The sequence below is a fragment of the Lissotriton vulgaris genome, chromosome 3_1 (genome assembly GCF_964263255.1).
Source record: "Lissotriton vulgaris chromosome 3_1, aLisVul1.2, whole genome shotgun sequence".
NCBI lineage: Eukaryota > Metazoa > Chordata > Amphibia > Caudata > Salamandridae > Lissotriton > Lissotriton vulgaris.
In genome coordinates, this window is record NC_141689.1 from 767,916,458 (window position 1) to 767,932,177 (window position 15,720).

Genomic DNA, 15,720 nt, shown 5'->3' on the forward strand with positions numbered 1-15,720 from the left:
GCACCGGGGCTGTACTCCTATTTTCCCCGGAGGGAGCTATTGGTAGAATAGGGGCCATAGTAGTTGTAACAATAGGGGAATGAAGTCCCAGCATTATCCCCATGAGCTCCATGTATGCTTACTCTTGGCCCTAGCTGATCGCCACCACTACCACTTGGTCTTTCTATAGCTAGAAGTCTATCCTCTATAGAGTCTAATTTGAGGAAGAGAGGATCCAAGATGCTTTTAAAGATACCAGTGAGTGAGCAGATACTATGCTCTGAGGTGTTGGGAACTACCCCGCCAAAAATAAAAGGGCCGGTGTGAGTGGGTATGAGAGTGGGAGGTGGAGTGCTTGCAGTTTCCAAATCGTTCCCCGTTACAGATGTTCCAGGGGCAACCAGGCTGTCCTCGATAGTGTTCACTAGGGGGTCAACTTTAGCCCTTTTGGCGCCTTTGGACTTCCTAGATCTTTTCCTTTTCGGGGCAGCATCTTCTCTGTTACCCATGTATTCAGTTGATATAAGACCGTCCCCCTGAGCCCTAGATGGTACTTACTCAACAGTAGGGGAGAGTTCCACCTCATCAATGTTGCGTAATGAGTCTCTGTCCCTATGAGAGTTAGATGGTGTCCTTAGCTGTTGTAGGACAGACTCTATGGTTTGGTCAATGCTATCCATGAGTGATAAGTGCGTGGCATCAAGAAGTAGTGATGACCTAGCATTAGATGATGACCCCGGTGAAGCCAGATGCGAATTTTCTATACCCTCCGCGATTTGCTTTTCCAACACAGTGAGACCCTTATTGACCACTGTGTTCGCCTTAGCTAGAAAGTTATCCAAAGTACCTGAGGCCATGGTGTTTGCCTTGCTTCTTGTTTCTCTAGTGGCCATTTTGCTAACTCCAAGCTTCTGGGCAGCCAGGCGGGACGGTAAATGTACCTGGGAGTAGGGCGATAGGGGGGTAGCCCGGTCCGGTCTCTACAGTTCTCTAACGGCCTCAAACGGCCTGCCCTTTGCCCGGGCTTAGCCCGACGCCCGCCCGCGCGTGTCCCCGATGCGCGTCTTAGGGCGTGGTTCTATAGCCTGTGAACTTAGGGTGCGTGGCCAAACGGGAAGAGTCACCAGGTGCGGCTTGTCAGCACGCCGCTTGGGGTCCTGGGACTCGCTGATGACTTCTCCGCACTTCGGGATCCTGCAGCCTCCTTGGACAGGTGAGGGACAACCAGCTCCACACTGCACCGCACAACTTCCTCGCAACTACGAGTCGCGGTATTAAGCACCCAGGGTGGGGGGCGCGGCCAAACGGGAAGAGTCACCAGGTGCGGCTTGTCAGCACGCTGCTTGAGGTCCTGGGACTTGCAGTCCCGCAGCTACGCCGATGACTTCTCCGCACTTCGGGATCCTGCAGCCTCCTTAGACAGGTGAGGGACAACAAACTCCACACTGCACCGCACAACTTCCTCGCAACTACAGTAGCTAGCACTAGGTCCCTGTGCGAGGCGTTTAAGGTCACTATAAGGGGAGATTGTATCAGTAAGCATGCAGGGATTCTTAGGGATATACGGCAACAGTTGGTCATGGCAGAAAGGGAAATTCGGAAACTAGAAGAAGATTACACTAACACTTTAAATGCGTCCCTCCTCGCAGATATACGGAGTAAAGTGGATACGTATCGTGAATTTGCGGACACAGTAATCAAATACCTTTCAAAACAATACAAGGATTGAGCGTACAGCGAAGGGGCCTGACCAGGCAGAGCACTTAACCACAAGATCAAACCCGTCCATGCTACTGCGTATATAACGCAAATCATAAATGCACAGGGTACACTGGTATATGACACTCCCTCCATGTTAGACAACTTTCTGACCTACTACTCCACATTATACACCACGCAGACATCAAGCTCCCCATCGGCCATACACGAATATCTGGATGATATAGGACTAGCCTGGCTCTCAGACATACATAGGGAATACCTTGGCCATCATAAAACAGAGGACGAATTTAGAGAAGCAATTAACTTGCTACCAAATAATCAAGCCCCAGGGATAGATGGTCTGCCAAGCGAATTTTACAAAGAATTCAAGGATTTATTGATACCTCACTTGGCTCAGATATACGAAGAAGCGTATGAGGAAGGAGTCCCTCCATTGACATTACGAGAGGCGCTACTGATAGCTCTCCCTAAACCGGGCATGGACCTCCAAAAATGCGGGTCGTACCGCCCCCTTTCACTCCTAAACATTGACGTCGAAATGATGGCCAAGATTCTAGCGACTAGAATACAACCATTATTAGGATTGCTGGTTCTGCCAGATCAGGTGGGCTTTATCCCCACTAGATCCACGACACAGAACATACATACTATTTTTGCCTTATATCATAGCCTAAACCCTGAATTACCTACTGCGGCTGCACTTTTGGATGGGGCAAAGGCCTTTGATTCCCTGGAGTGGGAATTCATGTTTACAGTCCTGTTCAGAATGGGATTTCTGCTCCTTTTCTTGAAATGGATTTCTTTGTTGTATACTGAGCCCAGGGCTCGAGTACGTATTAATGGTATTACATCGAAACATATTGAAATAAGCCGAGGAACACGACAGGGATGCCCTTTATACCCTAACCTGTTTGTGCTCACGCTGGAACCCCTAGCATGTAAAATCCGACAAAGACACCCGGAAGCAGCACTACAATTCAATCTTCGCCCTATAGGTATCTCCCTGTACGCGGATGACATGGTGCTTTATACCAGATGCCCAGATGTGAATTTGAACCCACTGATCAGAGAATACATCAAGAACGAGAAGTACTCAGGTCTTAGTATAAACTGGGATAAATCAGTAGTGATACCCTTGACGGCCGAGCCCCACAGTCCATTTTAGAGTACTCACTACAATGGACAACTGACCCAGTGAAATACCTGGGTGTCTGAATACATCGCGATCCAGAGATAGTGATCAGAAAGAATTATGGAGTGTCCATGACCAAACTAGAAGAGCAAATTGAGAAGTGGATTAAGCTGCCTCTATCAATAGCAGATAGATTTACCCTTCAGAAAATGATTATACTGCCCCGCTTTCTGTATTTATTTTGGAATATCCCGATCTGGCTCAGACAAACGTTCTTTGCCAGACTCCGCACAGCGCTGCAGCGTCTCACATGGGCTGGGAAGCAGCCCAGAGTAGGCTGGAAGACACTCACGAAGCCATACCACCAGGGTGGGTTTGCGGCCCCTGACCTACAGCTGTATTTATATTGTGCACAGGCTCAGCATGCGCATTATTGGACACAACCGCATTCTCATATTCCACATATAGCGGTAGAAGAAGACCGCGTTCACCCAAAACGTTTAACGCACTACATATCGGACCCCATCAGCTGCTATCCTAATGACTCAATACACCCGGTAAAGTGCACATCCAGGGCCTGGCACACCTTGGCGCTGCGGGCGCGGAAGCTACCGCCCTATGCCCTGGCGCTTCCGTTGGCAAATCACCCCAAACTATCGGTTACACAAGAAAAGAAGATGAGAAATGGGTCTTGAGACGATGGGTGCGCTGTTCCCGAATAATGATTTCATCCTGTTCCACAGCCCCTCCCTATGCGCACACCAAACACTGTTAAAAATGTTTGCATATTTAAGATTGCGTGCACCAATTAAAGATTTATATGTATCATTCCCGACAGAACCTGCACCATTACAAGCCCTACAGGCACTGTTAACTGCTCCCACGCGCAAGACAATAGTCATACGACTATTTACTGCTTCCCAGAATGAACAGAATCTAGGCCCTGATCGCTCCCTCCAGAGGTGGGTAGAGCTCACTGGGGAGACCATATCGGAGGACGACTGGAGCTATAGCTGCGCGCAATCACACTTACTCACGTCGAACTGTAGCCTAAAGATCATCCATTTTAAGTTTCTCCATCAGACCTATGTTCAAGTGGCATACTAAGTTGCAATTGCCTATGTACATTTTCACATCAAGTTCATACGAGAATCCTGCAGCTTATTCTATTAGCTTTTCAGAACTCCACTGCGTGACAGTGATCTAATCTAAGGCAGAAATATTCTAGCTGCAACTTCTACAGATCTACATCATAAGCTCCAGATTTCCCTGCATACAATTTTGTTTTAATTATACTGTTCGTATTCATTATTGTGAACAGGAGACCGCTAACATCTAACCAAATGCGATGAGACCATGTAGCTTAGAAAGGATAGAAAACGTTTATCAAATTCAAAACATTCTACGGGGATGACATGTTTTCTAAGGCTAATGTGAATTATTTAATTAATACTGCACGGTGCCATATTCTGCTTGAACACTTATTTGTTTAAGAAAGTTAAAATAGAGTTAATGCAGAGAATGACTGAGACGTAGTTTAACTAGACAATGAAAATCCAATAGAAATGGATACTTACAACAAAACAATCAGGCTTAACGTGTTACATGTTAATTTGCAAGTTTATAGAAAAAGAAATTTTTCATTTTCTGTTTCTTCAAGCAAAACTCGTGCTGATGTTCTACAGCCTAACCATATTATTTAAGCTAAAACTTTCCTGCTTTATCAGCCCTTTAAAATCTTTATTATTTCTGTTTCACGGACTTACCTGGTAATTCCGGGGGTCTGGAAATAACAGTGATTGCCTGTTATTGTGGAATAACACGCAGGAGTCAGTGTTTCAGCACTGAGTCCCACATGTTTCCTAAGGAGTTTCACAGACTTTTGCTTCTTTCCGCCACCAGCCTTTGGGAGCAGGTTCTCCTTGAGAGATGATTTCTTCTGCACAAAAAATTAGATCGCAGTCTCAACCTTCCCACTCCCTCCATCAAGCCAAATGGTGGTGCTTAGGAAGATACAATCAGCTGGCCTCTGCTAAAATAGGCCGTTGCTGCTTAACTAAAGCAGGCTTCTCTTCATCCTCCCTCGTTTTTTCTGATTCTAAACCCCAAGCTCAGGGATGCCATCAATAAACTTAGCCAGTCCAGGGAGGCTGTTGGGTCATGCTTTCCTGTAATTGATTCCACTGGCCTCACAATCGAACACTTGCATTCCGTATAGAGCTGCACGACCAGTCTCTATATATTCGGTGCTCACACCGCTCGCTCAGGTATGCCAGTGCAGGGTCCAGGCATAATATGCACTCGAGTGATGCTGGTAGACAACTCCTTCTTGAAGGACAGGAAACAGGCCGGTCCTGTGCCACAAGTCAGAAAAATGCTGTGCTACCACCATATTTCCATCATTCTATTAATCGACAGAAACAGTAGTACTGTCTCCTACAAAGGTTCACTCCGTGCGCCCCACCAGATCACATTGCCACTCTGAGTTGCAGAACCTTTTTCAATGCCTAGGCTGGTCTATCCGTGCAAGATTGGCACACAAAAAATCAGAACACCAATGGAAACTGCAGTTGAGCTACTCGGGTCTGGTGTATGTCTGTAAAATGATGCAGTAGACATTCCCATCCCACCAAAAGGCACATGTCCATGACTAATTGTTAAGAGCACCGCGTTATCGCGGGTCCCTGTCCACTGTCTAGTTGTGGCCATTTTGGGAGGGGGTACACTGCCGGCGGCGCGGTTAGCGCTCTAGTTTGCAGACGCTGGGCGAGCATAAAGGCAGGCTCTTCCCAGGTGAGCGTCCTTAACATCCTAATTTCAGAACGCCAGGAAAGACTTTGATTCACAGCTACTCTACTGCAAGCTGCTTTGTTTAATGCGCTTTTAAATCGTCCTGTTTTGACGATTTAATTTCTCTTTTTATTTACTTTTTTTCCTTGCTTTTATTACAGGCCACTCGCAGACTTGCACTGCTGCCATCTTACCCTCACTCTAATTGTTAAGAGCACCGCGTTATCGCGGGTCCCTGTCCACTGTCTAGTTGTGGTGGCCATTTTGGGAGGGGGTACACTGCCGGCGGCGCGGTTAGCGCTCTAGTTTGCAGACGCTGGGCGAACATAAAGCCAGCCATGCTGACGCGCAGCGTCATCACGCAGCGTCGTCGCCGGAACGTCGCCGGAGTTTCGCCAGAGTCAAGCCCGTCTGTGCCTGTCCGGGCCCAGACGGGCACAGGGCATGTCACTCTGCCCAACCCTGCTGGACTTGCGGATTCAACTTGCAGGTACTCTAGTGATACTTTATTGTCGCTACGCGCCCCCAGACATCCTAGTTGTATCTACCAATGGGCAGAAGGTACCTCTTATAAAAACTGCCTTCTATGTGGCTCTGGTGGCCCACTCACAGATCGATTCCAGATTTCTATGGCTTTGCTTAATTGCAGGTCACTACCCTGTCATGCCACTGAAATAAACTCGTTGATTGTAGACCATAGTTTGGATGCCCTCCTCCTTACGGAAACTTGGCTGACCTCTTGCTCATGACCTGATATTGTTAAAGCCCTCCCTCCGGGATATCTCATCTTTCATCTAGATAGGCCGGAGGGGAGAGGGGGAGGAGTGGCCATTTTGTACAGAGACAAATATGTATGTAAAGCGGTAGATTGCGGTATTGATAACTCTGAAGGCTGTCAATTCTCGCTACGCATATCGTCCACCATCTCAATCTCGGGCCTTCTTGTCTATCGGCCTCCTGCAGCGATAGGAAATTTCATAGACTCCTTCTTTGAGGTGATACAACTTGCTGCCGCCTCCTCCAACTTTATAGTGTTGGGGGATCTCAACCTGCATTTCGATGATCCCTGTAATGCAGTGGCGAGAGAGCTACAAAGCATGTTGGGTGCACTTGATTTGTATCTTGTTAACGTCGGAGCTACCGATTTTAAAGGTCATCAGCTGGATGTGGCATTCACGAACTCAGAGAATCTTCAAGCCCTTCAGCCCCTGCCTCTTCCCTGGACAGACCATTGTCTAGTCCCCCTCAAATGGCAGTTGGGGAAGGGAAGAGATCCTGTACCTAGACGGTATTCAGTGGTCCGGCTCTGGTCTAGGCTGCCAGTGGATAACTGGGCGGCTGAGTTAGCGAGAACCTGCCCTCCTTCGGTCTCTGACCCTATCACTGCTGATCAGCATGTGGGAAATTGGCTGATCAATTCCCTTGACTTATTAATTCCGGAAAAGAAAAGGCCCATTAGGGAAAGAAGAGCCGGCTCCGCTCCCTGGTACACCCCTGAACTTAGGGATCTCAGAACACACTGTAAAAGATTAGAAAGGGCATGGAGGAGAAAGCTGACGGAAGAAAGTCGAGAACACTACAAGGTATCGATGAGGAAGTATAAAGCTGCCTTGAAAGATGCCAAAAGAAGTTATTTCAGCGATAGGATTGATAGGGCGAGTAACTCATCAAGGGAATCCTTTAAGATTTTTAAGGAACTGCTGAAGGCTCCGGTTCCTCCAGTCGTGCACGACAACCCCCAAGAAAAATGTGAAGAGCTGGCAGACTTCTTTCATTCCAAAATATAGAAGATTCTGTCTTCATTGCCTGCGACATCTCAGAATCTGGAGATGGACTCTAGCCCAGGAATATGTCCCTTTTAGTTGTCCTCTTTTGGCCCTTTTTCGGAGGAGGAGGTCGTAAAAGTTCTGAAAGGGATGAAGAGTGGGTCTCCGAGCGACCCGGTGCCCATGAAATGGCTCAAACAAGTGGCAAACACTCTTTCTGCTCCGCTTACAGATCTTATCAACCTTTCCCTCTCCCAGGGCACGGTGCCGCAGAGATGGAAAAAAACTGTTGTTAAAGCACTGCTGAAAAAACCTGGCTTAGATCCCTCGAATCTGGCCAATTTTAGGCCTATTTCTCTTTTGCCCGGTTTTTCAAAAATCGCAGAAAAGATGGTTAATCGCCAGGTCTCGTACCACCTAGAATCCCATCATTTGCTGGGAGACTCCCAGACGGGCTTTCGCCCTGGTCAGGCGACGGATACGGCCTTATTGGCAGTGGTGGAGGAAGCAAGGAGCATTCTTGATACGGGGGGGTCAGTGGCAGTGATTCTCCTGGACCTGAGTGCTGCCTTTGACACCGTGAGTCACCAGGTGCTCCTCCAACGACTGCCAGAGCTTGGTGTCACGGGGATGGCCCTCAAATGGCTTGAGTCCTTCCTCTCTGACCGCTTCTATCAAGTCTGGGAAGGGGCAGAGCAGTCGACCCCGTTCCCTCTTCATTATGGAGTCCCGCAGGGCTCATCATTGAGCCCTACCTTATTTAACGTCTATATGACTCCACTTGAGAGAGTGGTCTCCCCTTCAGGAGTGAAGATCATCAGCTATGCTGATGATACTCAGCTGGTTGTAGGCCTTACCCAGCTGGCGGAACAACCAGAGGTTCTTCATGACTGCCTTGCCAACGTCCATTGTTGGATGTCCCACTCTGCCCTTAAGCTCAACGGAGAGAAAACTGAGCTTATGTTGCTAGGCAAATCTAGGCCTTCGCTCATCGCCAGTTGCTGGCCTCGGTCTCTGGGTGACCCACCATCTCCTAAGAAGGAGATTAAGAGCCTAGGAGTATGGTTGGAGGAAGACCTGTCCTTTAGGACACATGCTAGGAAGACCGCAGGGGTGTGTTTTGGCCTGTTGCGGTCAGAGCGCAAGGTGCTACCACTGCTCCCCAATCCATCCAGGAAGCTTCTGATTCGTGGTTTAATCTTGTCGAGACTTGACTACGGGAACGCACTGTTCCTTGGCGCTCCGAAAGCGACCTTTCGGACCCTTCAACAGGTGCAGAATGCAGCCGCTAGACTGCTGATGGAGGTTCCTAGAAGACATTCAGCTGTTCCGGCCCTGAAAACGCTTAACTGGCTCCCGGTTAAGGAGCGGGTGAAATTTAAAGCGTTATGCAAGGCCCATAAAATCTTGCATGGTAGGGGCCCTTCTATCTTGTCCAAAATGGCACGCCCCTATAAACCCACACGGCCACTGCGATCGGACCAAGGACGTCTTCTGCAGTTAACCAGAGTAAAAAGAGCTCGCTCTGGGGGCCGGCGTTTTTCAGTGCAAGTGGCGGCACTGTGGAACTCCCTGCCCTTTAAGATTCGTCCGGAGCCTAACATTCTGCACTTTAGGAAACTCCTGAAGACGTATTTGTTTCCTGTGTAGTGACTGAGTCTGAGCTTTCCCTTCTTCATTCTGTTCAGCGCCGGGATGCCCCTGGGTAACTGAGCGCGCTACAAATTTCATATAATATAATACTAAGAAAATGTTATCTTCTACCCAGACCAGCTATTTTGTCAAAGTTTGTCTTTAGGTAATAGGAGGCAATTTTTTGTAAAATCACCCTACAGCCATTGAGGTTATCATCCAGCTCCACCTTTTTTAAGCAGTGTCTTCATCTGGCCATTCAAATTGTCCAGGGTTGACTGCTCTTCACCTGTGATATGTATATTTTTACACTGTTTTTCAATGTGTTACCATGTAGGATTGTGCTTGTTGCGGGAAATCCCTAGCTTAGACGCACGCGCATTAACTTTTGTAGCACGGGTAAGCTCCTATTTATTTACTTATAAAGTTTTATATAGCACAAACTAGACCCAGTGAGGGTATCGGAGCGCTTAACAAATGTTACATCAAAAGAAATAAAGTGAGAACTAGGCACATAGATATGAGTTGCTTACAGGAGAGCTTCAATGTTGTCTGTACTCGTTGTAGGTCCGTAGGTATTCTGGAATGTGTTGGGTATTCTGGCTTAGAGTTCACAGTGGATCCTGGTAGGTGAGCTGCGTCTTGTTAGTACCCAACTCACATCAGGACTGGGATCACGGCAAGAGATTTATTCATTAGAAGTAGTTTGACTTTTTTTTGAAGGAGGTGGTAGAGGGTTTCATTCTGCTTGCCGGGGGAAGGGAATTCCAGATCTCAGTCTCTCCAACAGAAAGAAGGGAGTTTATCTCTTAAATTACTTCCATGTAATGAACTAAGACGATTGTCAGGGGGATCGGCTAGTCAGATTTGTACTTGACACCAATTCTGCAGCCGTAGGCAGCAATGGGCGAAAGTCTACTTAAGAAGCTGAAAGGAACAAGAAGGAAAGTTGCTTGTTTTGTAGCTTACTCCATTATAAATCACGAGGATGTGTGTTTGAGCAGATCGAAGGCATACCCCACCTCGGTTTGAAGATGGAATAGGACATAAGGAGCTTGGTTTTGCTCTGCAAAGATCATCAGAAACATTTTTCTCTCTCATTGAAAGTAACCAGTATCACAGTGGTGTCACCTGTGTGGTGTATGAGCTACCTATTCTCAGCCTGCGGCTGTATGGACCTTTTCTATGTCATTCTTGTTAAGTCATTGTTAGCTGGAAACATTGAACCATCATCATCATCATCAAATGCTTCCAACATTTCCTTTTCCAAGTGACTTTTACACCCAATCGCGGCATAGGAAATGAATGACCAGTGACAGCAGAGAAGTGGGACTTCTAGGGACTGACCTTTTCCTCAGCAGCACCTCCAGCTGCTTCTTTATTTTTTAAGGCATGATGAGGTGTTAAAGGTCATTCGAAAATTGTTTCTTACTGGCAGTGTTGTGAATTGTTTCTGTGTCGCAGACACCAGTGGAATGGCCCATTCACATAGAGTGCGAATGGGCCATTACAACATTGCGTGGTAATGATAGTTGGTTGCAAAGCACATACAAAAGCATTTTGCAGTACTGTTAAGGCCATGTGTGGCAAGAAAAAGAGCTATGCCCAGCAATGCTATCTTGCCAGAGGTAGGTAATGTTGTGATGTACGTAGGGAGGAAAATGCCTGGTATACCCATTTATGTCTCCGTACTTATTACGACGGAAATACAGTGTAGTACTTTTATAACTTTTTCTGCCAGTAGATTAACAGCAGGTCAGTAGTTCCCTTTTGTTCATTCACACGAAAGAATCTGTATTAGGAGTGTGTGCAAAATTTGTGAAACTTCCTTTTGCGTAAATTATGCAACATATTGATCACATTACGAGAATGCAGATTAGTCATTTAGTTCTGTATTTTAGCATCAGAAATTGAAACAAGGATGCATTTCTCTCTTAAATAGCACGAGAAACACAATGCTGCAAACAGTTATTTGCATTCTGATTGTTCGCATTGTTCCCATGCTAATGCACTATATTTTTGGGTTGAACAGCAGCAGAATTACGCAATATGGCGTAATGGTGCAGTTTGGGGAATTTAGTGTAACAAGTGTAATATGAAATTATGCAAATTATGCCACCGTAATTTCAATTTCGACTTCCTGTGCTTTGTTCTATGCTTTTGTGATGCCTTGCCTTCGAATTTTACATTATTTATAAAATGTTGGTGTTTGTATGAACCATTATTCTTTTTATTTCTTCAGCCTTAATGCCACAAATGGAAACAGACGGATGCAGAAATATTTGAACAGAATAAGCACTGAAGAGATGGAACAACAAGAGTTCTTCCTCTAAACTGCATCTCTTTGGGTCTCGCAGTTCGGATGTCTGAAGTGTTTCTCTGTGGAAGAACCTACCCATCACCAGCAACCCAGCATATCATTGGAGGCCTTAAATTTATATCACTACATTCATCCACGGAAACAAAGTTTCCTAAGACACATTTGCACATTTCACATCAGTTTTAAAAGTACTGCTTTGCTATTTAAAATAAGTCAGATTCAGCAAAATGTTATCTTTCAGTATCCTCATAGCCAACGAAACCTCATCAAAGCTGATGCTGTTGTGAGGCAAAGATCCCGCTTATTGCATTGCATGAGCATCCCTTCTTGACAGTCTACAGGGGAGGCTCTGCCCGCTCATTGACACTGTGAATTGATGTGATGTGAACTGCATTCTATTTTTCTTTTTAATCCTTTCTGAAGGTTGTGAGTTAATGACAGAGCTTCACCGTTTAGTACATTAAGGTCTGTACTTAAGCTTTGGTTTACATTTTTTCCGCCCAGCACATTCTTTTTTTGGTTCCTGTTCTCCTAATAGCAAATATCTAAACATTTATCTACCACATGCTTATGTTCTTGGATACACGTGGACATGATTAAAATGTTTCCATACAAAATGGTTTACATTTTGATGACCAAATTGTATTTCTGCCTAATGTGGGAGCCAGCTGTCGTTCATGTTATATTGTAAATTTGTGACCTCTCCATCACCAAAGACTTCCTCCTGCAAGGCATTGTAAGCAAGTCTCACGTTTTTATTTTTTTTATTTTTTTTAATGAATACTGAAGAAAGGGTTAGGAATTGAGGATGATTTCCCATTCAATGAAATGTCATCAAAATACGATCATTCGCAGCAGAAAGGATACATTCCTCATGAACATGTAAACTCCTCACCTCTCCTTTGCTGCTTTTCTTCAACATATCTCACCTTAGAGTCCAGTCTAAAGCACAAGGTGCGAGTGTGCACGTCTCTGTGATTTTATTTAAATGAATGAGGAAAATAGTCTTTCTTACCATAAAGTACACTAAAACAGTATTCACTGCTTAGGGTTTTTTGTAATTAGCTGCTAATTTAGCAGTATGGCCAGTGGCCACTTTAGGGCACTAAAAAAACAAGAATACAGTTTTGTAATGAAATTTCTAGAGAATACAGATCTGTGGAACTCATACACTGATTGCCATCACCATTTTGAATGCTGGCCTATAGCTGATTCGTTGGTTTCATAATAATAATAAGGATGCTCTCCCTATCTGCTGCCCTACACTCTCTGCTCTCTTTAAAGAAACTTGCAATATTTTCTCAGCAAGTAGTGTAGCCATCTTTGACTAATGAATTTGCCTGCTAATTACATGTGGTATACATGATTGCACATTATTTCCATCTTACATTTCCTAATTTTAGATTTACTTATTAAGTATTTGGTTTTCGTGGCTCTGTTTTGTATTTATAAATACTGTTTGTGTACATGTCTGAGAGGTCTGGGTAGAAACCATGCCTGAGATAGTGTGCCTAGTCTGCATTTTTTCACGTTGTCTCTTTTAACTTAAACTGCATAAGAAAGCTGTCGCTTGTAACCCACTGTTAAAGATTTCGTCTGCAGCTCTTTCACTTTGCCAGTCACGGGACTGGAGTCTTTGGGGCACATATTTGCGAGTTTGTGTAGTAATACCTGTTTTTCGTGTCCTGAGCCCGTGCTATTTCTTTATGAGGATAAACTCACGGTTTGCAGAACTTGAGTTGTCTGAACTAATAGTTTACAAAGGTAACCTCTTCACGTTGGATATGGTTCAGTGTGTACTTACCTAAAGCAAAGAAACCTGCTTTAACCCAGATCAAGATGAGCACACCAATGCCGGGTTGGTTTGCCCTCTGCTCGAATTAGTGGAGTCCTGTTCGTGGCGATGTCATGAAACTCCGTGGGTGACAAGATTATCCGATTTACCATTCGGTACATGCCCGACGTCTGTGACTTTTAAATCCATGCGTTTCTGAGTTTCAGCTGTGTTGTTGATTTCTTCCCTTAATTTAAGTCAAAGGGGTTTTTCAAATGCCTTCCTGTTTACTTTGTTTGGTGCAAAAAGGGCTAAAGCTGGTAAACAATAACCTCTTGACTTCAGTCGTATACTCTGATGGAAGTCAAGAATCATGCCTCCAGGCAGTAGTACCCTCTATCTGTTCCTTACCTCACATCCAACCACTTCATTCCCTGTCTGTTGGGTTGCAGTATGAGAAAGCATTTGAAGATATACGATCCTTCATAGACAGAGAATCTGTTGTGCTTTTGAGCATTTGCTATGTTCAAGAGAAGTACATACTTTTGATCTTTACATTTTTGTTATCTTTGATGTAGAGGTCATTTGACCGACCAAACAACTAAGTGATGGATTAACTGCCTGAATTAATCTCAGTCCCTAGCGATTGCTTGGCGGCGTAATTCCAGCCTGCCTTTTTTCGCCCACTGTGCCACTTTAGACCAACTACATCAGTTTTGTTACTGCTCCAGTAGGAAACGTCCAGCCCAAGTTGCCATGCCAGGTCTCCTTCGAGAATGGAACACATGCCCCCCACAAACATGTTTCGCAATTTCATGCTTAGTATCCGGGGATAATTTGCACTACTTCTGTCAGACCGTTTAAAAAAATGTGAAACCTTGAGTCCTTTCTACGGAGAATGTAAGATGCCTGTGTCGATGGTAAATCAATAGTTTATTGACTTTTTGGTCAGAAAATGGCAAAACTAAGTAAAGGCAGCTTTGCAGCACAAGGTCTCTGGGATGTTGTGTGTGCTCTAGCTTCATTCCTTGCAAAAAGCTTGTACACCGCTTTTTACAAAAGACAAATGTCACAAGGTGAAGCACAGAAATATTACTCTTATATAGAGTGAACTCAAAAAGAAATTTTTACAGCTGCAAAAAACAATGCACCTCTTGAGCCATTGGCCAAGAAATATGGGAAATGGCCACTGATCAGAGTCCCTTTGATGCTAATCTGGGGCTACTCAATACCTGATAAAACCAGACCCCACTTAGAGTTGGGCAAATAGCAGAGAGTGTGTTTTATAAATTCAAGTATTCTAATGTGCTCCGCACCATAGTCTGACATTGATGATGTCATTGTGAATTAAACCAAGTCATGAACGATGGAACACACCTTCCTTCAGGCAATGTTGCCTATATGTGCTCTCTCACTGGTTAGCACATCCATGCTTAGGATCTGATATTGAAAAAGAGACCATACTTCAGAACAAGTTAAAGGTGGTGGGCGCCTCCAATGTATCATAAACCAAGAGGGACACCTGGAGAGAACTAGAGCTGTTGAAATGTAAAAGTACAATGTGTTGAAAAATGAAACAATTGTGGTTGAAACAAGTGCATTTTCAAAACAACAGTATGAATTCAAAGTATCCAGTTAATTGTGCAGAATATGATTGATCGTTGCCACCCCCGGCATCAATGTATCTGTAAATTTGGTACCTCATAAATATATCACCTCCGCTAACAAAAGATTCGGTGGAACTACAGCGTAACATTTTATGGAGCGCGTAAAGCATGACAAAATGGAGGTTGGCTAGTTCCTTCAGATGCGCCATTAATTCTGGGGCATATTTTAGTATCTAAAATGTCTGTAGTGTTCACATCAAAATGCCCGTGCACAACCACTACAGTTCGCTATTTTGTTGTATCAACTCAGAACGAGATTTTTGCATCATTTTTTCCCAGCAGCAATTTTTACGACATTACAAGAATATTATTGTTTGCTCAGATGTGAAATGGGAAATGAATACAGATTTTCATGCTCCTCACAGGACAGGATTAATGTGCAGTGAAAGAAAGTGTTGTTTTACCTATTTTTCCTTTTTCTGTTACTGCAGAGTATTTTCGCTACCCGCAGGAATACAAATAGTGATTTCACACGTAGCATTCAGTGTTAGACATGTATTTACTATGAATTGTTCCAGTTTCTACGGTTTTGATAAAAGTATTTTGCAATAATCATGGGGACTAACTTGTAAGAAGTATTATTTGGAAACTGAACAGTTTTTATGCAAATATCAGTATTGCCAGTGTGTCTTTTTTACCTAGTGACCTGTATATGAGATTCCTAATGAAATGAACGATTAAAAAACTTGCAAGTAATATGTCTCTTTCTTTACTTAAATTGTTTTAATGAGTTCAGTCGTATCCTCTGGCATTTAAAAACCCGTTGAATATGTTTCTCCCCAGTTTTCTAGTCCATTTAAAGTTTCACTCCTTTACTGACTCATGCACAGAAATGGAGTATTCTCTGAAATGCGTGGATTCTATGTTTCTTTACAGGTTGAGTCTATGAACCGTGTTCACCAGAAATCAGTGCGCAGAGCTATCTGTAAATACTCAGC

At 44.5% G+C, this 15,720-nt stretch overlaps 1 protein-coding gene across 2 annotated transcripts in view; it reads left to right on the plus strand.

Moving 5' to 3' along the window:
• Positions 1-15,478, plus strand: part of SNCAIP (synuclein alpha interacting protein) — a 440,197-nt gene extending 424,719 nt beyond the window's left edge. For both annotated transcript variants that reach the window (XM_086961078.1, XM_086961079.1), the window contains one exon: positions 11,264-15,478. In XM_086961078.1, coding sequence (XP_086817204.1) covers positions 11,264-11,354 — 91 coding nt within the window. In that variant the 3' untranslated portion in view covers positions 11,355-15,478. The remainder of the gene's footprint in view (positions 1-11,263) is intronic.
• The last annotated feature ends 242 nt before the right edge of the window (positions 15,479-15,720 follow it).